This window comes from Lissotriton vulgaris, chromosome 11 (assembly GCF_964263255.1).
Source record: "Lissotriton vulgaris chromosome 11, aLisVul1.2, whole genome shotgun sequence".
Classification (NCBI taxonomy): domain Eukaryota; kingdom Metazoa; phylum Chordata; class Amphibia; order Caudata; family Salamandridae; genus Lissotriton; species Lissotriton vulgaris.
This window is the reverse complement of record NC_141699.1, coordinates 997,206,569-997,233,081: the sequence shown is the minus strand read 5'-3', so window position 1 is coordinate 997,233,081 and position 26,513 is coordinate 997,206,569. Positions and strand designations below refer to the sequence as shown.

The window sequence follows — 26,513 nt, the reverse complement described above, 5'->3', positions numbered from 1 at the left end:
TTTGACAAAGGGAGATAAATAATTGTCGATGAATCTGGAAGTGGCTTCTAGGAGACTGCCAATGGACGAGACGGTTGGTCTCCCTGGTGGGTGCTTGATGTCTTTATGCACCTTTGGCAGGTGGTAAAAAGTAGGGATGATTGGATGTTCACGGTAAAGGTACTCGTGTTCGCTTTTGCTCAGCATGCCTTCATCCAGCCATCCTTTTAGTAGCCCATGATATTCCGAGATGCATTTTTCAAAATCATTTTTATTGATTACTTCATAGCAATCCTTGTCCTGTAGTTGTCTTAGGGCTTCCAGTTTATATTGTTCTTTGTCAAAAATCACTATGTTCCCCCCTTTGTCTGAGGGTTTAATCTCAATTGTACTGTCTTCCTTAAGTGATTTAATGGCTTGCCATTCCATGCTTGAGATATTAGAGTTGTTTCTAGTTATTTCCATTTTCTTGGTGGTTAGTTTATCCAGATCTTGTAGAATTGCATCGTTGAAAACGTCAATGACGTCATGTGTAGCATGTGGTAGGAACCTTGATTTTCTTTTAAGGTTGCTTGGATCTCTTTTTTGCACGATTTCTTCTCTCCTGAATACTTCATTTGAGCTAGGCAATTCTTCCGTTCCTGCCAGAGAGTGTGTGACTTGTAGGAGAGGTAGATCGTCATCAATGAGATCATAGACCGTTTGGTTAGTTGGTCCTGTATTTGTTGATAGTTCCGATTGTGGACGAGTGGCAAAGATTTTTTCCAATTTCAGTTTGCGTACAAACTTGAAGATGTCGATTCTTGTTTCTACTGGGTCGAATTTAGCTGTTGGGCAGAAAGTCATACCTCTTCTCAGTACCTTCTCTTCATGGACTGAAAGTTTTCTCTGGGAGAGGTTGATGATGGTGTTCTCCTGTTTTACCGTCTCCCCCTCCTGCCCCTGCTGCGAGTTACCATGGGTGTTGTATCTTGTGCAGCCCCTTCTGCCGCGCCCGGTTTTCCTCCTCTTTTTGCGGCTTTTTTCGCCGTCTGGGGCTGCGGACGTTGTCGCGTTTCTTTCATTACCTGAAATTCGTCTAAAAAAGGCTCTGCCATGTTAGGTTCCATATCTTGTCTTACATTCATTCTTGTTGACTCATCCTCTGATGTTGAAACTTCAGATTCAGAGGTGACATTGGTAGTTGCCTGTTGGGCCCCCTGAGCGAGCCTTTTTCTGGTGGCGTCGAATTTCTTTGCGAAGGTGAGTATTCTGCCTGTCAGGTAGTCTTGCTCGTCCCTCTGGAACTTGGTTTGCTTCCTTTTTTTGATTCCGTTTTCGTATTCTTTCAGTCTTTTTTGCATGTTAGCACGTAGATCGTCAGTGGTTTTCGTATCCTTGTCTTTTGTAATTAATTCTTCAAGTTTCTGGATCTCGGTGAGAGCTTTGTCTCTGTCACTCCATGCGTATTTTATTAGCAATAACAGCATGCCTTTACTTGAATCAGCTGTGTACGCTGCCCAATCCTTCAATGGTTGGGGGTCCGGGTTCTCATAAGATGGAACGGTGAAAATCTGCAGGCCTCTGGGGACTCTATTGCAGTCTACGTATCTTTGGAGCGATGTTGCTTCCCAACATTTCCTTATCTCTCGCTCTTGGATTTTTTCTAGCTGGTGGAATAGAGTCTGTAAATTGCTCATTGATGTTTGTGGCAATACCATAGTCTCTGATCTTTTTGTAACTGCATTGAGGCTTTTAAACACATCATCCGCCTCTCTCTCCCTCTCCGCGATTAAAGACCAAGTAACGGGGGAGTCCGTGGCACTAGCGTTGCGCGCTGTAACTATATCAGCGGTTTTTCAAACGGGGTAATGAACAGTTGCGCGGGGGTCTGCCAAGTTAGCTTATAACGGGACAGAGGTAAAACAATTGCAAGGCGTATTGCCGGGTACTAGTGCGTGCAGCGCTTACCCTCTCCGGATGTCCGCAGTAGCCGGCGGCGTTCCGCAGTCTCACGGGTTGGGTAGGCTGAAGGCAGGTTTCCTCCGTGACTTCTTACGATTCCCGGTTCCGCAATACGGATGCCTTCATGGATTCCTTCTTTACCTCGGGGCAAACGGCCACATTAACTTTCTGCACCGAACGGTCAACGCCGTTGCTCCGCCCACGTCCCGGGTGCTGGCGTCTCGCGGTGGTGAGCCGCGTATTATCGGCACACGCTCGCTTCGTTCAAAGAAAGCAGACGGCACTCCAAGCTGATGGTTATTTTTCTTGGTTTATTGGCAGACCCCCTACCCCAAAGAAAGACAAACGCGTTTCGCCGTAAAACGGCTTCCTCAGTGTCAAAGTGAATTACCAAACACGCCATTATATCTCCACCTCTCAATTAACATCTAAAGAGGACTGAACCAAACCTTGTTGGAAATATGGCAGACATCTTGTAATGTACAGTTATATAGTCCTTTAAATAAGTACAAGGAGAATGGCGATTCTTAAAGTGCTTGTGCAGTTAAAAACAACGGGGAAACCCCATATAATTCATTATGTTATGCTTTCCTTGTTTGGAGAAAAAAGATGCATATAGCAAAATCAATTCATTCATGCATTGAGGTAACGCGGTGTATAAACATTACAGTTAGCATTGATAAGATGTCTTTAAGAGTTGTTATATATTGAGAGTATAATTCTGTTCATTTCATAACTCTTCTATACCAAATCCTAGATAACTTAACAATTATTTGCAATTGGTATATAGCCACATTTTACATTAATACACCGTGTGTTTCCAATAACTTTCCCTAAGTTATTGTACATGCTCCGCGCAAGTCCTTTAAAAAAAAATAATAATATATATATATATATATATTTTGAAAAACTGGTCCAGACTATGCGTTCCCCATTACATCAATGATGTTGTTCCATTTGCGTAGTTTGCACAATATACGGCGAATTTGCACGGAATGTAGAAACTGTATATATATTTTTTACATGATTTTAACATGATGTATACAAAATGTTTATTCTCTAAATTGATTGCATATTTTAATCAATTTATCTATATGGAAACGATCATGAGGAGTTATTGGGAACAATGAACTGAACAAGCAAAGAGGAGTAACAATCCCTTTTTTAAAATTGTTTAGTTTTCTATTTTTAATGCATAGTCAAATGTTTAACCCGTTTTGGATCACATAAGTACTTTTTGTAACTTTACAAAGGATTTATGAGTTAAGCACTACTGAACCAGGCTGAAGTATGTTTTTTATTTCCACAGGCTGGGGGGTCAGCTGACTGTGTAATAGCACTTTAAGAATGATGGGTGTAATGTCGGACCATGTCATGTGATCAAGGGGCGGAGGTCCCGAAACGCGTCATGGCGGCGTGTTCTACGCACGAAGGATGGAATAAATTATAAACTTTTGCAAATTATCCGTGTGGGTCCGGTTTCGTTATTTTTCTGGAGTTTTTCTTTGGGACTTGGCGGAGTTCGTGGCATATATATATATATATATATATATATATATATATATATATATATATATATATATATATATAATTTCAGGACGAAAACTACTCCCAAGACCTCCTCTCTGACGATGCGTTTCGAGCAACTAGTGCCCTTGTTCACATACGTATATATGCTGGGTAGTTTTAGATAGGTCTGCATTTCCATAGAAAAAGCATTTTTTGTTTTCCTCATAACTTTGGCTCCGTATTATGAATATTCCCAATGCGTTTAACAAAAAAGCCTCATCCATGCCAGATCCTCCTGGAAAGTTTCAGGGTGATCCATCACGTGGAGCCAAGAAAAAAAAGAGGTCCCAAAACACATTTTCCCCATTCATTTTTTCATTGGAAAATTGAAAAGCGATAAAACAAAAAATACTGAACAGAATTATACTACATTTGGCAGAAAACTAGATCTTGGTCTAAAAGTGTGCTTTTTGTGATTTGGTGGAAATCTTTTCAGACGCTTTTGAGGAATTAATGCTCACAAACGATGTACATTTCATGCCACAGAGGATCTGGGGAGCCGACAGATCTCAAGATGAGATCTGAATGGCTGCCACCACATCAACAAGGATATAGCGGCAGCCATCTGCGCACTCTCAAGTCCTAAAAACAAAGTAAAAAAATATTGTCATCAGGGTAGGGATCCTCACATCCCCTATGCCTTGTGGAGGGGTTGAGTCCCATCTGACCCCTTACTAGGGCCAAAAACATTTATTTTAATTTTGCAGCAAATTTGCAGAGGATCCACTGCAAAATATATATTTTTTTAAAGCACGGGCTCCCACGCTACTGCAATAAATACAGCCCAGTTCGGGCCATGAGTCGGGGGGAGCAGTGGAAAATGTAATTAGGGAAGGAGAGCACTTGGCCCCCTCTTAGAGCCTCTGGGAGGCCCTGAGGACCCCATCTCCAGGGCCATCATCAAAACAGTGGGGAGGGGAGCATGCAGCCCCCTCCCCGAGATTCAATAGGCCTTGGGAACTTCTTTTATTGTGATCAATGTAAAATTAAAGGAAAGGGTGCAAGGCCCCCAAAACCTGTAAAGACCCTGTGAGCCCAAACCCAGAGCCGGTTCAATTACTGTGTCTTGGGGAGCTCAAACCCAGGAGACAGTTGTTGAAAACATATGTCTGCCCCACATGGCTGGAACATTTTAAAGCACCCATCAAGTCGCAAGAACACAGAGAGGGAAGACATGTCTTTTCCCACTCAAAGGGAGCTTTAAAAATGCTCCAGCCGGGGGAAGCAGACTTTTGTTTCCCTCCCTACGCTCATGTGGCCAGGCAAACTTCCATTGCTCCCAACTGCGACAGCAAACAAAAACAGCTGCTCATGCTCTGCGGGAACAATGCCGGCACTCGCAGCACCATGGATGGGTGGATGCAGAGAGCCAGCGGGGGCGCTGGGCCTCACCCCGCACACTCCAACACACTATTAGGTGGGTGCACCGAGTGGGATTCCATCATGACTGACTTTTCAAGTATACAGATTTCATTTAGTTATATGGTATTTTAATCAGCAAATCAGTTCATGAGTTAAGAACTCGGAGAAGAGGCTGCTTCAAGGATCTGGGGAACGGAATCTATTACCAGACACTCTGGGCCAGATGTCCGACCGTGACAATTTGCGACTCGCAAATTGAGCTTGATTGCGAGTCGCAAAATGCAATGTACAACCGTGTCTGAGACACTGTATGTGATTCCCAATGGGGGTGCAAATTGCAGGCCTCATCAGTATTCATTAGGCACTGGCAATTTGCCACCCCATTGGTAATGGCTGGCCCTCCCAGGGATGGTGGCCTGCTGGGCTCACCAGACCTCCATGTCTGGGACTGCTTTTAAATAAAGCAGTTTTTTAAAAAAATGCAGCCCGTTTTCCTTAAAGTAAAAAGGAATGCATTAAAAAAAATAAAGAAAATGTTTTCGTGTAATTTTTGAAGGGCAGGTAGTGGTCCCTGGGACCACTGCCTGCCCCTAAAAATATTTTACCCTGCATTTGCAAAGGGGAAGGGGTCCCTGGAGACCCCTTCCCATTTGTGAGTGCATTACCACCCTCTTTAAGAGGGCGGTAAATTGCCCGCGAAACATTAATACACAGTGTAGAGAGTCGCTAGTAGGAAGGGAGGCCCTTGAAACGCCCCTTCCTAATAGGAAGTCGCAATTCCTATATAGCGAGTCGCAAAAAAATTGCAACTCGCTAAATAGGAAGTGTACATGGCCCTATTCACTTTTGCATGCAATTTAGGGTCGCATATCTGGCCCTCTGTCTTTTGCAATTAAAAATGTATGATTCGTCAACTTTCTCACTTCTAAAAATATTTGGTGACTTTGTTATCCCTTAGAGCCGAACTAAGGGGCTCATTAGGATGACGGGCGGACTTTGTCCGCCCGCCATCCTGTCAGAATTCGGGACCGCCCGCAATTAGAGCGGGGGTCCGGTGGGGGGAATTGGGATGTGCCTGCCACAGTGGCGGGCACATCCTGCATTTATAGCATTGTGGCGGGCGGTGCTCTCTGCACCGCCCGCCACAATGCTATAAATGCATTAATGCATTTGCATAAACAAAGCGGCAGGCACCGTGCGGTGCCTGCAGCTTTGTTTATGCAAATGAAGGGGGTACCACAGGTACCCACCCCCGTGCGCAGCCCCCACCTCTCCTTCACTCTGGGGGCCCACAGGGGTCCCCCAGAGTGAAGACGCATGCCTTTCGGTAGCGGCATCGCCGCCGCGGAAAGGCTTCTCCCTAAGCCCATCATAATATGGCTGGTGGTGTCTATTAGACACCGCCACCATATTAATCCTTTTCCGCCCCGGCTGCAAGGCGACCGGGGCGGAAAAGCGGCGGACGGTCTTTCCGTCCGCCGCGGTCCCCCCCGCCATCCTAATATGGCGGGGGGAATTTAGGTGCGGATTGCCCCCGCCAGGCTGGTGGGGGCAATCCGCCCGCCATCCTAATGGGCCCCCAAATGTCTTATATGTATTTATGTATTTTTCTTGATCAACTGTTTTAGAAATATATATGTAATCATAAAGATATAAGAACTTTGTGTTTCTCTTAAATATGTTATTCTCTCATAAACGCATGCAGTGTTTCATTCTCCAACAATCTTACACAAACAAAATAATGGATACTTACAAAATATCTTGGTATAGTACAGTTACTTTCTCGTCAGAGTTTTGTGAATATGTTGCTTGATTGCATCCACTTTCCAGACACATCACTGGATTTTTTTCAATTTCATACCATTTTCCTAGGAACTGGAAAACATTGCAGACTTCATTTGTTATTTGAGCATAACTTGTATATAAATCACAAAATTTGAGAAGCATAAAAAATTGCAGACTTCATTTGTTATTTGAGCATAACTTGTATATAAATCACAAAATTTGAGAAGCATAACATTGTTTGTTTGTCCAAATCCAGCTTTGGCTAATAAATGTCTGCATTTTGCGTACATGTTGGAAAATCTAAAATGTGCTCAAATACATGATCTCATAAATAATTGTAATTGCTGGCAAACTTTTAAATCCTCAGAAAATGTTTACTTCCAAAACAAGAAAGGGGACTTGTTTAATTTGAAAATATATATTAAGAATATTACTTATGAATATGTATTCATATTTTAAAACGAAAAGCAATAAATAACTGACTAAATTGACTTTGTTGATAGTAGGCATCATATTTTTGAAAAAATCAAAGAGTTGGGCCCTGGACCAAGTCCACCATTTTCTGAGCCAAGCCCCACCCAAGATAACGTTCCTTCCCCGCTATTAACCACATGCGTGCGGGGGTTATTTTCGCGCTGTGCGGCTTTTTTCCAAAAACCGCGTTACATGACGAGCTCAGCTCGTCATCCGCACACGACCGCAGTGAGGTAGTGTGGCTCACTGGTTAGAGGCGGCAGACCCGAGAGCAGAGGACGGCCCGGACCAGGGTTCGATTCCCGGCGCGGCAGGTTCCTGGACCAGGGTCAGCGGACTCGATAATTCTCTCGCCTCGGTGCCCACTCTGATCAGCGATCACACTCGGCAACTCTGGGCATTAGCTTGCCTCATCTTCACTAACGGCCCCACCAGACCGCCGGGGATGCCTGGTCTCACCCTGGAGATACCCATTAAGGGACCATCTCTCAGGGAAGCCAGGAAGGGTTTCGCAGCGGTCGAAGCGCCTTGGGACCCTACGGGTAAGTAGTGCGCTATATAAATGCCTATACATTTACATTACACATTTACCGTGGCTGATGACGAGCTGAGCTCGTCATCAGCAGCGAAGGGGTTAAGATGACATTTTTGGGAAGATTACTTTTTTGGGGAGATCACACACTTATACGCCCATACAAGGAAGTGGTGCACAGAACAACTCTGTTATTTAGGGGCACAGGCAACACATTTTAGGTGATTTAAATCAGACAGCTTTCAATTCAATCCAGTGGGACTGGCAGTGACTTTACGCAAGATTCTTGGCCTCATGGTAACATGGTTCATAGATTTCTTGGGGGACAGAGCCAACCGTATCCATTCTCTTTGGCACTGGCCCTACCCCCTACCCTGTCCTAACCCCATTTCTGCCTACCCTTCAAGGCCTTCATTACCCAAGTCCTGACCCATTTGTAACCTTACAATCTTACTTTCACCCCTTTCCTTCTCTTTCTCTGTACTCGGGCCAGCTTTAATTTTGCCCATTTTATCCTTTATCTCCGAATCCCCAGTGAGAATTTCTCAACTATAGCAAATTCCACCTTCTTCCTAGTCCTGGCCTCCACATTTCTGTGTTTTTACTCCCATTGCCCATCAATCTACATCTCCTTGAATGCCCTACTCTGTTACCAACATATCTATTTTTGTTTTGTGAAAGAACTTAAAACGACTTAGCATGTCTAAGTTTAACTGAAACCTGCTACGCCCACGTTTTTTGCTCATTCTTTCATAGTCTACTGGAAATGCCTGTCTCTGGGGCTAAGATGTGCTGTGCCATGGCACCTGAGCTTACTGCAACGGCTCATATTTTTTTATTACTCATGAAAGTTATCTACTAATTCTCAAAAGCTTAGTGTAGTACCTGCTTGTATTCTTGGTGAGGATTTAGTCATGTGATTAGCCCTTGAAACAGTGTGTGTAGTAGAGAATGGATGTACGACATTACAACGCATGCTTTTACATCGCATGCTTTTACAACACGGGTTTTACAACGCATGCCATTACAACGCATAGTGCTTTGGGGCGCTGGATAGTGAATAGTTTAATTTACTATTCCAACTCCAGTCCCCGTGGATAGTAGGGAAGGTGTTGGATAGTAAATTAAACTTATTCCCTATCCTAGAGCGCCCCCCAGCGCAATGCGTTGTAATGGTTTGCGTTGTAAAAGTTGCGTCGTAAAGGCACTGCGTTGTAAAAGTTGCGTTGTAAGTGATGTTTCCTGTAGAGAATACATTTGAGTCTTGACTTCTTTCAATGAGCCAATCTCTATTGCTATATAGGACACTGATACCGGTAATTTCTGTGATATAAAATCAGAAATGGCACCTACCTCAGCTTGTCATCCTGCCCCTGGTGAGGATTAGTTTACATCCAGAGAGTTTTCATCCAAATATCCTGATGCTATTCATAGGTTCATGCCCTAGTAATGGTTTGTATGTTTTCTGAATGGGTGGAATCCTATCCATGTGGCTACGCTGATGATATTACTATAGCCAAATAACTGATTTAACACTTTGTCTACAGGTTTGGAACCCTGCACAAGAGTGGAAGTGACAAAGGAACCCATTTAGTGTCTTCTGTAGTTTAGGAACTTCACAAATTTCTCAAGAGCTGACCGAATTTTCACTGTGCATACCACCACAAGTTATCTGGCAAAGTTGATCAGTTTAATGGAGCATTGAAAAATAAAATGTCTGCAATATGTGAAGGGAAAAGGACTAAAATGACCAGGTGCCTTACACTTTCGGCTCATTGCGATGTCGGTCGGAGTTCCTGCCCACCCACATAGCCACGGATGTGGAACAGACCGATTTTCGGTTGACGGTCCAGAAACCGCAATTAGGATGCGACCACACATGGTGAAGTCGCAAACTTCCATTTTACAATGGGAGCTTGTGCAGCGGTCCTACCCGCAGCACAAGCTCCCATTGTGAAATGGAAGTTTTTGCACATCCCTGCACCGTGCGCCTCATGGTGCCTGTCATAAGGTGCAGGGATGTGAAGGGGAGCGGCCTTAACCGTGAGGCCAGGGGAGAAGGGGCCCTGAAGGGGCCCCCAAAGTTGCTCACCAACAGCCTTTCCATGTCAGAAAGGCGAACATGGGAAGGCTGTTGGAAACCGACATCATAATCCCGACAGTAGAAATGCCGTCCTTAAGGGATTATGTGCGTCTTCCGACTGGCCGACAGGATCCTTGAGCCCATCGAAACCCAGTTGGTTACGCTGGCCGATTTACACTACGACCGCTGACATTATAATTCGGTGGTCGGAATGTTAACCTACCATGTCGGTCGGTAAACCTCTGATGAGAGGTCGATGGCTTTCCAACCGAAATCGTAATTAGGCCCTTTTTGTTACTGTTGATAGCTCTTCCTAGCCTGAGCCCAAACAAAATTGATATTGGCAGACCCATGAATCTCTTCAGCTTTTCTTGACTTGCACCTGTCTCAAGATGTGACTTTTAAATATTGTAGACAACTGACTTGCTGTCTCAACACCTTCTGTTCTCACGTTAAAGCTGCACTGTCCACTGTCCCAACCAAAGTCTGCCTCAACCTTCAATCTGGCTACTAGATGTACACCAAAGAACCTCCAGGGTAAGACGACAACGTAGCCTTGGTAGTGAGGTCAAGTGCCTGGGACTGCGCTGTGGATCCATGCTTTGTGCTGCAAGCAGACTGTAGAGCCAAGGGACACTCGTCCTGATGACCAAGGAGTCTCCTTCTGCTGCCTATAGTACAGCTGGTACCCTGGGAGTAGAAAGCTACCCAGCTAAATGACCCCTCAGTGGATAGGAATGGCCCTCTTTGTTGCAAGCTCCCTTGGTTAGTTCATTGTTGGCTATGTCAGGAGGGAGCGGGTAGCATGCTGGGAGAAGACAATTGCACAAAACCCACTGCCAAGTAAAAAAAACATTTGATCTACAAAGACAACTTTCTACAGGTACTGGACCAGTACAAGCAGTACCTGAATCTCTAAGCTCATCACTGGTAACATGAGGTGTAGTCATCACTTTTAGAAATAAATTCTTGGTGGGGAAAGAGCATAGTAAGATCACCAAGGGTAAAACGGGTGGTGTAGTTGCTCTGCATGGTGCTGCATGGCCACTGTATTCCTGATTGTGACAACTAAACTACCATTGTTACCCTTGAGAATCTTACTGTGGCACTTCCAAACCAAGAATTGCTACTTCCTGCTGTCCATGGATTGGTTTGTGAAGAAGAATACAGCATCCATACAACATGCAGTGAAAGTAGTATGGCAATAATTAAGAAACTGGCCCTATTACTTTTCTAGTCTTTACTCACGCTGAGATCCTGCAAATTATTTTTTAGATGACTTACTGCTCCCCTGGAGCAGTGTTTCTGATGAAATAGGAATTTCCTACATCTGTGACACCTGGGCATATGTATGCTAAATTAATACTAAGCTATAGAATATTGTTGTCCATCAATATGATTGCTAAAGTATTGTATGAGGTACATCATTAGATTGCTATTTCACTTAGTTAATAAAAACCCATCTAGTGGCGCAAAGAATCATAATTTTATGAAACCGAATGCTATGGACTTCACCTTGGTTGCTAAGGGTGGAGACTGTGCTATAACTGGAGATAAATGTTGCACTTTTATCCCTGATATCTCTGTAAGGATCCATGAACAGATTGATAATGTATGTGAAAGTGTTCAGGACTTGCATAATTTTGAGAAGGGGTTAGAGTGGTAGGAATGTTGTTCTTGGGTGAAAATTATTTTTGGAGTGTGCGTATGAAGATACTCAAGTATTGCTACTGACTTAAACTCTCCTTTGGGTCTGTAGTGCCTCCATATCTAATCTCGCTAGAGGCAATAATACTTTTCCAACCTACCCCTTAAGATCCAACGATAAGCTTGATGATGATACCTTGATAAGTAGAGAAGATGGTGAAAGGTGAAGTATTTCATTTGATGAGTATCGAACTGTCGTAAACCTTTCCCTGCTAATGTTTTTTAATGTGTTTTATGATGTATTTATAAATGATAAGGGAAGTGAAAGGGCTACCGCGAAATGTAGATCAGAATTAAAGAGTGCTGAAGGGATGGATTGTATAAGAATGTATTAACATTTCCTTGTCCTAGTATAACTGTAAACTGCTATGGATAAGTTTTCTCGCTCATGTTAATCTAGCCTTCCGCATGTGCCGATCGCTGGGACTACGACACACTGTGCCTTGGCACTTGAGAGATGAAGTTTGCAAAGCTGCTTGCTCAGCTCAATTTGTTTACATTTTTGTTCCTTTTGACGGGCATCTACTAATCTTATGAGCTCAGTTAGACGCTGCCTTGTACACTTTGCGAGAATTTAGTAATGTGTTTGATACTAGAAACAGTGAGTGCAGTAGAGTACATTTCTGCATCTTTCCTTCTCTTGGGGATCTAAGTTTTATTGCTAATGTATGGAGACCCCTTTGTCAGTATTTTCTGTGATTCATAGACTATTATTTTTTGCAATAACAGTTTATAGGCTCAACTGAAATGTGAGACTGAGTTTCTCTCAACATCTTTGTTTACGTCCCCCCATTAGCAACTTTGCCTTTGAAATTTAATTGAGAGCCCACAATTTGTCTGGGACTTTATTTTAAAAAGTCAGGTAATTCTCCCCCTTGTTCCACGGTGACCCTAATTATCCTCTTTTCTCCCTATGACATTCCCTTCTACCCTCTCTCCTTGCAGTTTCTACCGCCTGCCTCTGCAATTCGAGGTTTCCTCTTCCTCTTTTGTTCTTAATACCTATCTTCCCCCAAAAACGTTCCCCCCTACAGTAGTCTCTGGAAGCATCCACTAACCTCTTTCACACTTTGGGAGCCACATACTGCCCTGTCCAGTTGTTTGCTCCTCTTTAGAAATATGCATGGGCAGTGACCATTTGAACCACTTAGGCAAGGTCCCCTGCACCCCTTCCCACCAGGGTGGTCCAGTTGCCCTCTCCTTATTTACTTTTCCCTGTAGTCTATAACCATTCCCTTCTGTACCCAAGCGATTTAGTTGACCCTCCCGCATCATTTCCCATGACACGAGTCATTGGCTACTTTACTTCAGACTCACTAGTTAGTAATGCATTTATACCTTTGACCAGAGACACTGACAGATCACTTGTCAGTGAGCATCAAAATGTAAAGCAGTAAGAGTTAACAAGAAGGGCAACAAGGGTGGAAATATAGTTGTTATAAAGATTACCGATTAGGACAAACAAATTGAGAGACACTTGTACTTCTTGATTTTGACAAAACTTGCGCACAATTCAGTATCTGAGATCACACCTAAAACAGAGTCCAGCATTAGGACCTGTTAAATTCCAGGTATTTTAAGCTGTGATGAGTACACATTTAAATGCAATCCTATGCTTAGGTGATATTTATATATATATATATATATATGTGTGAAGGTGCACTAGCCCAGTGGTTCTCCACTGAGTAGCCCAATAATGTCAGAGACTATGTCACCAACAGAAAGAATGCCAAAGTACCCAGACATTTTCTTTAGATTCATAACTGACACATAATGGCGCAAATGTGAACCACTTCCTTGATGGGGGTGAGGAATTAAAGAGCTCTATGTGAAGATCAGTCATCACAAGTTTCAGACCTTTTATTGTTGGGGAACTCTAACCAATATGGATGTGCGATTGGTGTCCTTTTCTGAATGTGTTTGAACTCTCAGGTTTTACTAGGTTCTGTCTTCACACCTAGGACGACAGGGTCTGAACTGATCAGGTATAAAACAAAATTGTGGTGTGGGTGCATTATTATCACCACTCTCGACGTCAATGTTAAGGGTTTGCTGCATTCTGCCTTTGCTGTGCTATCCGACAATTCAGCTGCCATAATCAAACTTGCCTATCCACCAGACTTGTCTATTAGCTTTGTCATTATAGAAACCATCTCAGGTTGAGTTGGGATATCCAGTTTTATCACCATTAACATGTGGTTTGCTCTTCAATGCGTCAATCTCTCACATCAAAGTGTTACGTGCACCTCTTTAGACACCTATTCGGACACCTCTAGTCCCCACTTTGAACGCCTCCCTCTCTATATCCCATTGCTTTTGTCAAGATATCAAATGGATGATTCCTTCAATCGTGTCTGGGAGGCCAAGTTCCACAACAATGCAGGCCTAAAGATGAGATGCTGGATGCTCTTGCTGCCATGCCTTCTGCAGGTGGGGGAAATAGCATGATGTGGCAAGAACCTGACCGGATAAACCACCCAAAACATTAAAACGTTTACATGCTGGCGCACCCGACCAACAGACAGCCTATCTTGCGGCAGGTGGAGTACACAGTGAAGTGGAACAAGTAATCCTACTGACCCTCGTTTGACGTTCCCTCGAGATCGTAGATCGACATCAGCTGAAGTAACATCATAGAAGTTCCCAATGGTATTATAGCGAGTCTAAATAAGTCTAAGAATGAGTGAAGAATGCAAAGTAAGCCTCCCAAGCTTACCAATAGCAGCTAAGTTTGGCTAGCAATGTGCTCAGCTATCATCATAAAGCAGAAGCAACCACTTATTATTGGGGATGAGTAAGCACAGCAGGAGATATGCCACTCTGTTTATATCACAAATGAATGCAACATGACAGTCATTGTGAATTAAACTGATAGACTATGTAAAGGAGAAGTAATATCTGGCCTCTCATTAGGTAAACAGCCTCCCAGAGTGCACTAAATTCAAGTCAAGTCAAGTCAGAAATTTATATAGCACGCTACATACCCAGAGGGTCTCAAGGCGCTTGAGGAAGGGATGGGGATTACTTGTCGAATATCCAGGTTTTAAGTTGCTTTCTGAATGCTAGGTGGTTCTGTGTGAGACGTAGGTGAGTGAGGAGTGAGTTCCAGGTTTTAGCTGCGAGGTAGGAGAAGGATCTGCCTCCCATGGTGGTTTTATTGATGCGAGGAATGGTAGCAAGGGCTTGGTTGGAAGATCGTAGCTGGCGAGGGGGGGTGTAGAAGGAAAGTCGTGTGTTGAGGCATTCGGGTCCAAGTTCGTAAAGTGCTTTGTGAGCGTGGGTTAGGAGGCGGAAAGTAATCCTCTTATTGACGGGGAGCCAGTGGAGGTTTTTCAGGTGGTTAGAGATATGGTCTTTACGCGGGATATCTAGTATGAGTCTGGCTGATGCGTTCTGGATGCGTTGGAGTTTTTTCTGGAGTTTTGTGGTGATACCGGCGTATAGGGTGTTTCCGTAGTCCAGGCGACTTGTAACCAGTGCATGGGTGACTGTTTTTCTGGTTTCGGTGGGGATCCAGCGAAATGTTTTATTGAGCATGCGGAGGATGTTGAAGCATGAAGATGAGACTGCGTTGACTTGTCTGTTCATAGAGAGTGGGGAGTCCACGATGATGCCCAGGTTCCGTGCGTGGTCCGTCGGGATGGGTGCTTTTCCAAGGGCCTCTGGCCACCAAGAGTCGTCCCAAGCGGAGGGGGAGGTGCCTAAGATAAGGACTTCTGTTTTGTCTGAGTTCAGTTTCAGGCGGCTGTGCTTCATCCACTCTGCTACTTCTTTCATACCTTCATGTAGGTTGGTTTTGGCGGTGTTGGGGTCTTTGGTGAGTGATAGGATCAGTTGGGTGTCATCTGCGTAGGATATAATGTTGAGGTGGTGTTGGCGAGCGATGGTCGCGAGGGGGCTCATGTATACGTTGAAGAGGGTGGGTATGGCTATGGACACATTAATTCTTAACAGGCATGACAATATCTTATTGCCCCACCCATTGTTCCCTTGGCAAGCCAGCTTGCAATGGATAATGTTGATTTTGCTAGGTTCCATTACTCCTATACTCTGGCTCACAGCTTCATCTAGGCATCATCACCACCTGGAGGTACTCCAAATATCCAGCCCTCATGAATAAAAAACTATATACACACATAAATGTAATAAATAAACTCAAGTACCCCAATAGCCCCAGCAGAACTTAATACTAGATTAATATGGATAGGTGGTTATTTTGCCACTGCCCAGATAGTAGAGTTAGCACATCACCGATGGTGCTCTCTGGACACCTGTAGTATTGTCCTTACTCTGTATAGTCAATCTTGTAATGTAATCTAATAATAGAAAACCAAAAGCTTGCCCCTCCCCTTGATGCGGGTGCTAATTATAAGTCTCATGTGGCACACAAGAAGTCATAACAACTATAAGGCCCATTTGGTTATATCGTTTTTAAAGGATGAAGGTAAAATTATATTTTGAAAACATGTCTGCTCCAAATGTTAGTACATAAGTACTACAAAATAGTGCTAAGTTTTTTCATAAATGGCAAACTGTGAAAACACATAAACTGACCTTGCTTATATTAAAGTTCTCCTGGACTGGGGGCTTTGTGCAATCACCATAAGTAACTCTGTCAAAGTCAAAGAGTCGACCACCTTCAGCACTAGGGAGGATGAGGAACACTACAAATAACTCCAACATGTCTTTAATCCTTTGTGACGTCAAAGAAAGAACCTGTAAAAATATAAAAGGTTTGGCATGAGGACACTGGGGCACCTGGAGGCTGGCATACATATCACTAACACATCTTGGCACTAAGTTTAAAGTCTTTTTACTAGCAAAATACCTTTAGTTTATGGTATGGAACTCAGCAACAGTGATGGAAATTCTTTGCACCTATACATTCTTTATTTTAGAGCAAGAAAATGATTCAATGCTTTTTTGCAATACAACACATATTTCAGTAACCAATCAGCTGTTTATGAAAACATCTTTAGCAAATCAATCAAACAAAAACAAATTAACTGAAAATTAATAAGAGGTGGTCGATTGAATACTCCGTCAAAACTTGGTGTATATCCAGTCCGCAGTAATACAAGCGCTATAGTAAGGCTTAATCTTTTTGAGCTAGAAACAACATGTTTTTGTTGAAATCTGTAGATTATGCCGCAGATTATGGATTATGTGGCAAATACGGCAGATTCATAACTATGCTAAAAATGCGGCAGCCTCATATTTGGATTATTCCAGTGGCCCGAGCTATAATGCACTCGTAATACAGAAGACAGGGCATCTGCTACATTTGTGATGTAGTATCCCATCCACCAAACTTTAATTAAGGCCCTTAGTGTGAATTAAATGGCAATTCTAAGAAAGGTAATATTAATCACTATCCTTATCAGTATCATAATAATGGTGATAAACATAGGAAACCTGGTAAAAGAGGGATAGGGTGGCTTCTAAATTGGGATGTGCAAGATGACAATACTTGTGGATGAAGTGGATGTGAAAGTGTTGTGGGAGTAACCCACCAATTACCGATAGAAAACATAACATATCTTAAATGTGGGACAATAGAAGAAGAAGCAGTGGCAAAGGCAATAGGTCTCGCCAATATGAGATCTATTGGTTTTGCCAATGTTTATTAGCCATGTTGCGAAACGACTGAAGGTAAAAAAAAAGTTGTACGACACAGCCAGCGTTGACCATGTCATAGTGCTTTTTTTTTTTACTTTCAGCCTTGCTGCACTGAAGCCAGCACTCATGTACAATATTGATAAAAAACCATTGACAAAGCAAATAGACCTATTGGCTTTGCCAAAGCTTGTTTTCATTGAGGAAGCACATCTACGCCATTGAACAGGCTACCAACATGTGAATGAATAGGATATACTTCAAAATGGAAGGTGCACCAGAAATGAATTCAATATGGCAAATTTCAGTCCATCATCTTCTTTTATTATTGAAAAGTGTTGCATATGAATTAAAATCAGCCAACGCGGTTCGTTCCTGTCACACTAGGAACTTCATCAGGGCTGAAACAATCCCATAAAAAACAGTATAAATCACCGCACTTAAAAACATGTAAAACATACACATATACATAAACAAAACGTCTTAATCCCTATGTGTCTCAGAGGGATCACACTAATAAAGCACAAATATAACGCACATGACATACTACATCAAAAATTCACACTAAATGTAGTGGATTACTTGAATTAGTTATATACTTTGCAAGGGGTGAGTTGAGTCATTAGACAAAGGGAATGCCCCACATCCTGTCTCCATATCAATTAATACAAGAGTCTCACCTTAATATATTAAATAGTGTGTTCACAATTTTTCCCTTGTAAGCCGTTGTGTCTTCACCAGGCAGTCACCCGAAGTAAGTGTATAGAGTCAAGTCATGTCCCAGCTCGAGATCTACATGAATAGCAAACCTTTACCCAATTCTTGATAAAGGAATTACGTAACAGACATTTAACAAAACCATGACAGGGTCAACTTCATATTACGGCCGTCCCTCCCTTCTACCATATCACTGATACCAGGATAATGTCCTATATAGCCAATCATTCAGAAGAATTTAACTGATGCCAACTTTAGAAAGTAAGCAACATCAGCATATTCCTATCAATTGCAAAGTAATTGCAGTAATGTTTCCAATTATTAATGGCCACCATCAGTATATTCCTATGAATTGTAAAGGTTTTATGGCAGTGAAGGTCCCAAAAACATTATTCTAACTTTACATTGTTGGGCAATAATACAAACTAGTCAGAATTAAACTAAGTTAGTGCTCAAACCTATAACGTAAAAGCAGTTATCAGAGGAAAAATAGAGGAGCACAACCATATACCTCACCCGTGATTAATACACCTAGGGGCCGATTCACAGAACTAACTTAAGACAAAATCCTAAACTTACTACTTTTGGTATTCACAGAAGTTAGGATTTTGTCTTAAATTTGTCTTAAAACAGACTTAAGACAGACTTAAGTTAGGATTTTGTCTTAAGTCTGTTTTAAGTCTGTCTTCAGTCTGTCTTAAGACAAACTTAAGACAAAATCCTAACTTCTGTGAAAACCAAAAGTAGTAAGTTTAGGATTTTGTCTTAAGTTAGTTCTGTGAATCGGGCCCCTAGTCTGTAATGATAAATATGCTGCAAATCACCCTGTATATATAAATAGGCTAGAAGGAACCATACGCATATTATATGTGTGCAACCAAAATAACAAGCATCAATTGAATACAGGCCACTTTACATTAAGATTATAAAAGTTGATTAAAAGTGACCAGGGCACTCAAGGTGCCTAATCAGAGTCACAGATTTGCCATACTGCAATGATGATGCTTGTAAACAATCCATCATCATTCTTGAGCTCACTTCGCCACCCCAGTTCGGACACAGCTATATGAAAATCAGTCTTGACCCTGTGCCTTATGGGAACAGTCCAGTCCGAACTGCCAAGCCATGTCTTCCCTGGACCGGAAATAAGCTCCCTGGGACCGGTTTCTGGCTAACAACCCTCATCAGCCAGGCTAGCTTGAATCCAGTGGTAAAGTGAGCAAGGGACCCAAGTCTGGGCATACCCTGCCAACTAAGGGGTCGATTAGGATGGCGGGCGGACCGGAGTCCACCCGCCATCCCCGCAGTTTTGGGACGGCCGCCAGACATGCGGGGGTGCCGCACCGCGAAGCAGGATGCAACCGCCAACTGGGAGGTCGCATTCCGCAGTTTAACATTGCGGCCGGTGCTGCTTACAGCAGCACCCGCCGCAATGCCAAATTGCTATGTTGTGCATTTCCATGCACAACGTGGCAAGTACCACGCGGTGCCTGCCACCTTGTGCATGAAAATGGAAGGGGGTATCATGGGTACCCTTCAAGTGCACCCCCCACGCCTCCGGGAGCCTGCAACGGGCCCCCAAAGCAAATCCCCGCCAGCGCCATGGAAAGGCCTTACACCACACAAATTCTAATATGGGTGGCGGTGCCTGCTAGGCACCACCACCATATTGTGGCCCAAGTCTGCCCGGCCGGCAATTGGAATGATTGCTGACAGGCGGAAAAGCGAAGGACACACTTTGCGTCCGCTGCGATACCCCCGCCATTATAATATGACGGGGTATTGCTCATTATGATGGCGTAACGGTTGCCACCCCGTCTCGGCGATGGCAATCGTTACGCCATCATAATGAGCCCCTTAGGGCGAACAAAGCTAACACAAGGAGATGATGGACAGAGAGCTGAAACTTTTAAGACACTTACCACCTGTCACAGATCTGGGTTCAATCCATCATCGTTCTTCAGCTCACTTCACCACCCCAGTTCGGACACAGCTATATGCAAACCAGTCTTGACCCTGTGCCTCATGGGAACAGTCCAGCCTGAATTACCAAGCCATGTCTTCCCTGGACTGGAAACAAGAATCCTGGGACCGGTTTTTGGTTAACAGCCCTCATCAGCCAGGCTAGCTTGAATCCAGTGGCAAAGTGAGCAAGGGACCCACGTCTGGGCATACCCTGCCAACTAAGGGGTCGATTAGGATGGCGGGCAGACATCCCAGCGGTTTTGGGACCGGCCGCCAGACATGCGGCAGTCCCGCACAGTGAATCAGGATGAGACCCCCACTGTGGTGGTCGCATTCCTCAGTTTAGCATTGTGGTGGGTGCTGCTTACAACAGCACCAACCGCAATGCCAAATTGCTATGTTGTACATTTCCATGCACAACGTGGCAGGCACCAAGCAGTGCTTGCCACCTTGTGCATGGAAATGGAGGGGGGTACCATGGGTACCCCCCAAGTGAACCCCCACTCCCCCAACCTCCTGGGGGCCGCAATGGGCCCCCAAAGCATATCCCTACCAGCCTTTACTGCACAAATCCTAAAATGGATGGTGGTGCCTGCTAGGCACTACCACCATATTGTGGCCCAAGTCCGACCAGCAGGCAATCGGAACGATTGCCGATCGGCAGAAAAGAGGCGGACGTACTTTGCGGCCGCTGCGATACCCCCGCGATTATAATATGGCAGAGGTATTACTCGTTACACCATCATAATGAGCCCCTTAGGGCGAACAAAGCAAACACAAGGAGATGATGGATGGAGCGCTGAAACTTTTCAGACACTCACCCCCAATCACAGATCTGGGGTGAATCCATCATCGTTCTTTAGCTCACTTCACCACCTCAGTTCAGACCCAGCTATATATAAATCAGTCTTGACCCTGTGCCTCATGGGAACAGTTCAGCCCGAACTGCCAAGCCATGTCTTCCCTAGACCGGAAACAAGCATCATGGGACCGGTTTTAGGCTAACAACCCTCGTCAGCCAGGCTAGCTTGAATCCATTGTATCATTGGAGCATATGCAATTGTTGTGGAGCAACCTGTACTACCTCTACACTCCATCATGGATTCTGAAGCACACAGCAAGAAACGCAGTGGAGGAAGAACAAGTGTGATTATGTCAGTTTTTAGGAAGAATACCATAATGGCATCATTAATAGGATGAAACAATGCAAATGATTGAAGAATTTTGCCCCTTTGAAGAATGTTAAAGAACACTGGAGCTTTGCTGTTATGAACTGTAACTATAACTACACTGAGGTGATATTCTGGTGCATTAAACTCAGAGAAATTATACTTGAGGAAAGTAAAGATTTCAATGGAGATTACTTGCAATTAACAGCATTACTTCCAAGAAAAATCCTATTTGGAAGCTATACTTAATTTTCAAGGATAAAAACGTCGGAGAAAATAAAGAATAGAAGATTCATTTGAGGAATAAAGAGGCGAGTATCAGATCTCTGCATGGTGCAATTTATTCTACAAAATAGTGGCTTTATTTGTACCTAAATATTAAAATGTTTTAACATATTCTTAATGGTGCTTTGGGTGGTGATATGTGTAAGGAGTAGTTTAATGTTAGTATTCCATATGTTACACAGTGTCAAGCTGAAATTTTAAAGAATTGCAAACATTTCCTTGCAGGAAGTACACCAAAGCACTTTATATGCCCACGTTTGCCCTGCAGTGATATTTTTTGCTCTTACACTACTACATACTTGGCTCTAACCCCCCCCCCCCCCATTTCCCTGTGCATCTTTCTTTCTGGCTGCTCTTCTGTGTGTCCTTTTCTCCTTGTTCTGATCAAAGTGTGATTGTGGCTTCCACAGTCTGTGTTTCACAGTCTGTGCAGTTCTATATATGCCGGCTCCGTGCCGTTGTTGATTTTGTAGTTGTTGCAGGGCAGGAGGCATTGTGTCTGGCCGGAGACCTACACACCAGGAAGGGCGCATACTTTGTTTACCATGATTTGGTGTGCATAAGTGTACCGTAATATTGTGTAATGATGACTTTTTTAGTTGTGGTTGCTATAGGCAGATAAACGGTTGTATGTGATTTCATAGATAGACGATTTCATGGAATACCATTACTGAAAAACCATTTAATCTAAACTGTTTAATGGAAATTTTCAGAATGAATGACATTTACCTTTTCATAGAAACCAATTCATAGAATGTCTTTTTGGGCGAAAGTGGCATTTGAATGCTTAATTTTTAATTATAAATGCAATGGTTGCAGATCTTTCGTTCAGAAACGGTTTTGTCTGAGATATTTATTTCAATGCTTTACTTCAGGGGACATTATATCTTTTATATATCTTTGACATTGTCAAGCAATTACTTAAATGCTTTCAATTCAATGACCCATCACCACCCATAAACACCATCCACTACTGACCATTCAAATTCCCTAAACACAATCAGTCACTGCCCCCTAAACCCTCTTACCACACCTAAACTACACCGATCCCTGAAGCCTAAAGGCCCTTTCTACCACTAAAATCCACCATCCCTGAACCACAGAATCACTCATTATACCTAACTTCACCCATTCCTTAACCTAAAAACCCTTTCTACGCCTAAACCCCACCCATTACACCCCCCTTAACACACCTCAGTGCACACAAACTCCACCCATGTCCGAATCCTAAAAAAAAAAAAAACACGGCCCTTAAACACCAGCCATCCATGACCCATAAGAACTCCTCATCAACCTAAACTACTCATCCTTGAACCCTAAAAACCCCTTTCTACATCTAAACTCCACCCATCCCTGAATCCATAAAACCCCTCACCACCCTAAACTTCACCCCATCCTGAACCCTGAAACCTCTTCACTGCTCCAGCCGCTATCCATTCTCAAACCTTAAAAACTATTACCAGCCATAAACTATGCCCATATTTGAAACCTAAAACCCTTCAAAACCCTTACACTCCACCCATCACAGAAACCTTAAAAACCCTCACACATCTAACCCTCACTTATCCGTTAACCCTAAAAACCCCTTACCATCCCGTACACTGCACCATGTCTGAACCCTAAAAAAAACCTTTCTATGCCCGAACTCCATTCATTCCTGACCCCTAAAAACCCCTCATCACCCGAAACATTACCAATCCCTGAACCCAAACCCTTACAGAAATCCAAAACTCTACCTAAGCTTAATGCATTTGTGCATTTTCGTTAAAATTATATTTTCTTTAAAAGGTTTCCTTTAATTTTCGATTTTTTTGTATGTCCTTAAAATTGTCTTTCCTTAAAATTGTTTTTCTATGATTTGATTTCCTTCAATGTGGTTTCTCAGTTTTTGTTTACCATTAATTCACACACATCACAGATAAAGACCTGCTAGACACTTCTACAAACAATATGGTTGCTAAAGATACTTGAAGTCCTGGTAGATGTTTCTACAGGCAGTCGTTGCTATTGGCATGTGATGCTCCGTCAGATGTTTCTACAGGCAGTCTGCTGGCTATAGGCATGTTTGAATATGCAAAGGGTTTCTATTGGCAGCTTGGTTGCTTTAGCTTTGTGAAGACCTGTCAGATGTTTATACGGGCAATCTTGTTGCTATCGGCATGTTAAGGTTTGTCAGATGTTTCTACTGGTTGACTGGTTGCCAACGGTATGTGAATACCTCTCAGATGTTTCTTTGGGAAGGTTAGTTGATACAGGCATGCAAAGTTATGCCTGATGTTTCTGCTTGATTAATATAGGCAAGTTAGAACCTATTACATGTGTCTATAGGCACTCTGGTTGGTATACACACGTGAAGCTCGATCAAATGTTGCTGCAGGCAGCCTGGTTGCCAAATGTATGTTAAGAAACATTTCTACACACAATCTGGTTGCTTTAACCATATGGAGGCTTGTCAGATGTTTCTATAGGCAGGATAGTTGCTATACTCATGTTAAGATTTGCCAGATGATTCTAAAGTTAGTTTGGTTGCCTCAGGCATGTTAGGACCAGTTAGATGTTTCTTCGTCAGTCTGGTTCCTAACCGTATGTGAAGACCTCAAACGTGTTCCTAGAGGCCGGCTGATTCCCATAGGCATGTCAAGATCTGTCAGATATTTCTATAGGTAATTTAGTTACTAGGGTCAAGTACAACCCTTTTAGATGTTTTGTACAAACTTTGCACAAACAGTCTGATTTTAATAGGCATGCGAAGACCTATTATATTTGTTTCTTCAGTGTTTTTGGCTTAGGTATTTCTAAATATGTGTATATGTTAGATGCAACTTGCTCAAGGCATTTGAAAAATAGTGTATGTGTTGCTGTTGTTCGTAAGAACAGGGAGAAACGATGCTCTGGTATGTATGATAAATGTTTTGTAAATGATACATTTTTTATATGGTTAGTTTGTAGTTTGATTATACTGGTCTGCCCCACTGGTGTGAACATTAATTGGTAGAAAGGATGAGAATGGCTGATAGAGAACAGTGGTGTATTGAGAGTCTGATGAAGTGTTTGAAAGTGTTCTGTTACCTTTATAGGTCACTGTGGAAGTTTTCTGCGTCATTGTTTTACTTCATGTCATATTGTCAAATGTTAAACATTTTTCTTTGGTATGGTCCTCCGGAGCATTTTGCATTATTGACGGGTTTGCGTTTTTGGTCAGTGATGTCATTGTGAGAGATGTATGATCTCTCCATCTTAGCTTAAATTGAGCTATCAAACTTTGGATGTGATCCAAAGAAATTAGATATTCTCAAGCGACTATACTCGGATGTAAAGCTGAGTGTCATCAACATACTTGTCAGTGCCAAGTTTATGTATTAGGACACTACAGGCTCTGTGTAAAGATTCAACGTAAGCAAGGTGAGGATAGAGCCTTCAGGGACTCTGTGTGAATTTGTGTGTTGGCAGGTTACATTAGAGAAACTAGACAGGGATATGGATTGAGGCTAGTGTTACATTTTGAGGCGATGTTAGGGAATACCAGAACGCGATTAGTTTTCAGAGCTGTTTATTAAGAATCACTGAATTTCTCAGCACGGGGAAGAAATGTATATAGCCTTCAGATCAGAGGGCAGATTTTTCCTTTTAAGGAAAAGAAAGTATTTTGAGGTCAAATGGGTAAATTCCTTTTCAATGTTTTCAGACTAATTGTATTTTACATTTAAAGTATATATTTTCAAAGTAAAAGTTGGATTTTTTTAAATTTACTGTCTAAATAAGATTACAAGGATGCTTATAGTGCCTACAAGACACACACAACCAAACGATCCCCTTTAAACTTCCGTTTACAAGGAAGGTTGGTTATCTGGAAACCAAATGATAGTTGCATCTCCTTCCATATCAAGGGATGTATTTTGAAAAAATCACTCACTCCACCAGTGAGAAGATCAGATGGCCAGAAGATTATGGGAAAGGTATTTTCTATAGAAATGAGTGGGTGCATTGACTAATCAGAATAAGTAATGATAAAGGTCAAGCAGCACTCCTTGTGCTGCTTGACCTATCTGCGGCATTCAATACTATCTCTCATTAGATTGCACCATCTTCCTGACGGATAGGACACAGACGGTCACTATGGGTACTTTTAAATCTGCCACGACAAAAGTCAGCAAGGGGGTCCCGCAGGGCTCCTGCCTCAGTCCAACCCTTTTTAATATTTATGTCTCCCCTTTGGCCAGACTGATGAGATCCTTAGGATTTACCCCGATTTCGTATGCAGACGATACTCAGCTCCTCCTGACTTTTGACACCAAACTCAGATTTTCTGAAGGCATGAAATCCATTGCCACCTGAATGCAGGCCAACTTCTTGCAACTTAACGCGGGCAAATCAGAAATCATGTTGTTTGGAGGAGCTGAAACCTGCTGGACACCCATATGGTGGCCGGACGAACTAGGCACTGCCCCCACCCCTAAAGAAGCCATCAAAAATCAGGGTGTCAGAATTAACCGCAAATTGACTCTTGAAACGCATGCTAACACCACGGCAGGATCCTGCTTTTACATACTTGACCTTCTGCGCAGGATTTTCCCCCTTCTTCCCACCTCCACCAAGAAAACGCTTATGCAGGCCTTAGTTCTTAGTAGATTAGACTAATGTAACGCTCTCATGTTTTCAGCTAACAGTGTCTCCATAAAGAGACGACAGGTGGTCCAGAACACTGCCGCCCGCCTCACGGTTGACGCCCCAGCCAGAACACCCTCAGAACCTCTTCTGAATCAACTGCACTGGCTTCCCATACTAAAAAGAATAACATTCAAAATAGGATGTATGATCCATAAAGCTCTCAGAGGACAAGGACCTATGTATCTGACCTGTAAATTGACCCCCTACTCCCCCACGTGCACACTTAGATCCAGTTCAGAGCTTTTGATCACCATTCCTAGGATCAAAAAGGCGCGCAGTGGAGGCAAAGTATTCTCCTACTTGGCTCCGATGTTCTGGAATAACCTGCCTTTTCATCTACGGGCCTGTCCCAGTTTGACACAATTCAGAAAGATGTTAAAAACGTATCTCTTCTAGCTCATGGTCCTGTTATGCTGTCTAATCCAAGCGCCGAGAAACCCTCATGGGTGATTCAGCGCTATACAAACCAATAAACATAAACACAACCAATAAACATAAGTACTTGTAGAAATTGAACCCAGTTTTGAATACTGTGCATACATGACTTTGTTCCCACCACATCAAATATATTTAGTATTTAACCTTTTTTATAACCGAACACATATGGATTCGCACACTCGTACTGTAATAAGAACAACAGGTCTACAAAACAAAGCTA

General features: G+C 43.0%; 1 protein-coding gene across 1 annotated transcript in view; it reads right to left on the bottom strand.

Moving 5' to 3' along the window:
- Positions 1 to 26,513, bottom strand: part of APOD (apolipoprotein D) — an 86,404-nt gene that overhangs the window by 26,170 nt on the left and 33,721 nt on the right. Inside the window, exons 2-3 of the mRNA XM_086944917.1 lie at positions 15,990 to 16,151; positions 6,608 to 6,729 (exon numbers count right to left, since the gene is read on the bottom strand). Of these exons, the coding sequence (XP_086801043.1) occupies positions 6,608 to 6,729; positions 15,990 to 16,118 (251 nt within the window). The 5' untranslated portion in view covers positions 16,119 to 16,151. The remainder of the gene's footprint in view (positions 1 to 6,607; positions 6,730 to 15,989; positions 16,152 to 26,513) is intronic.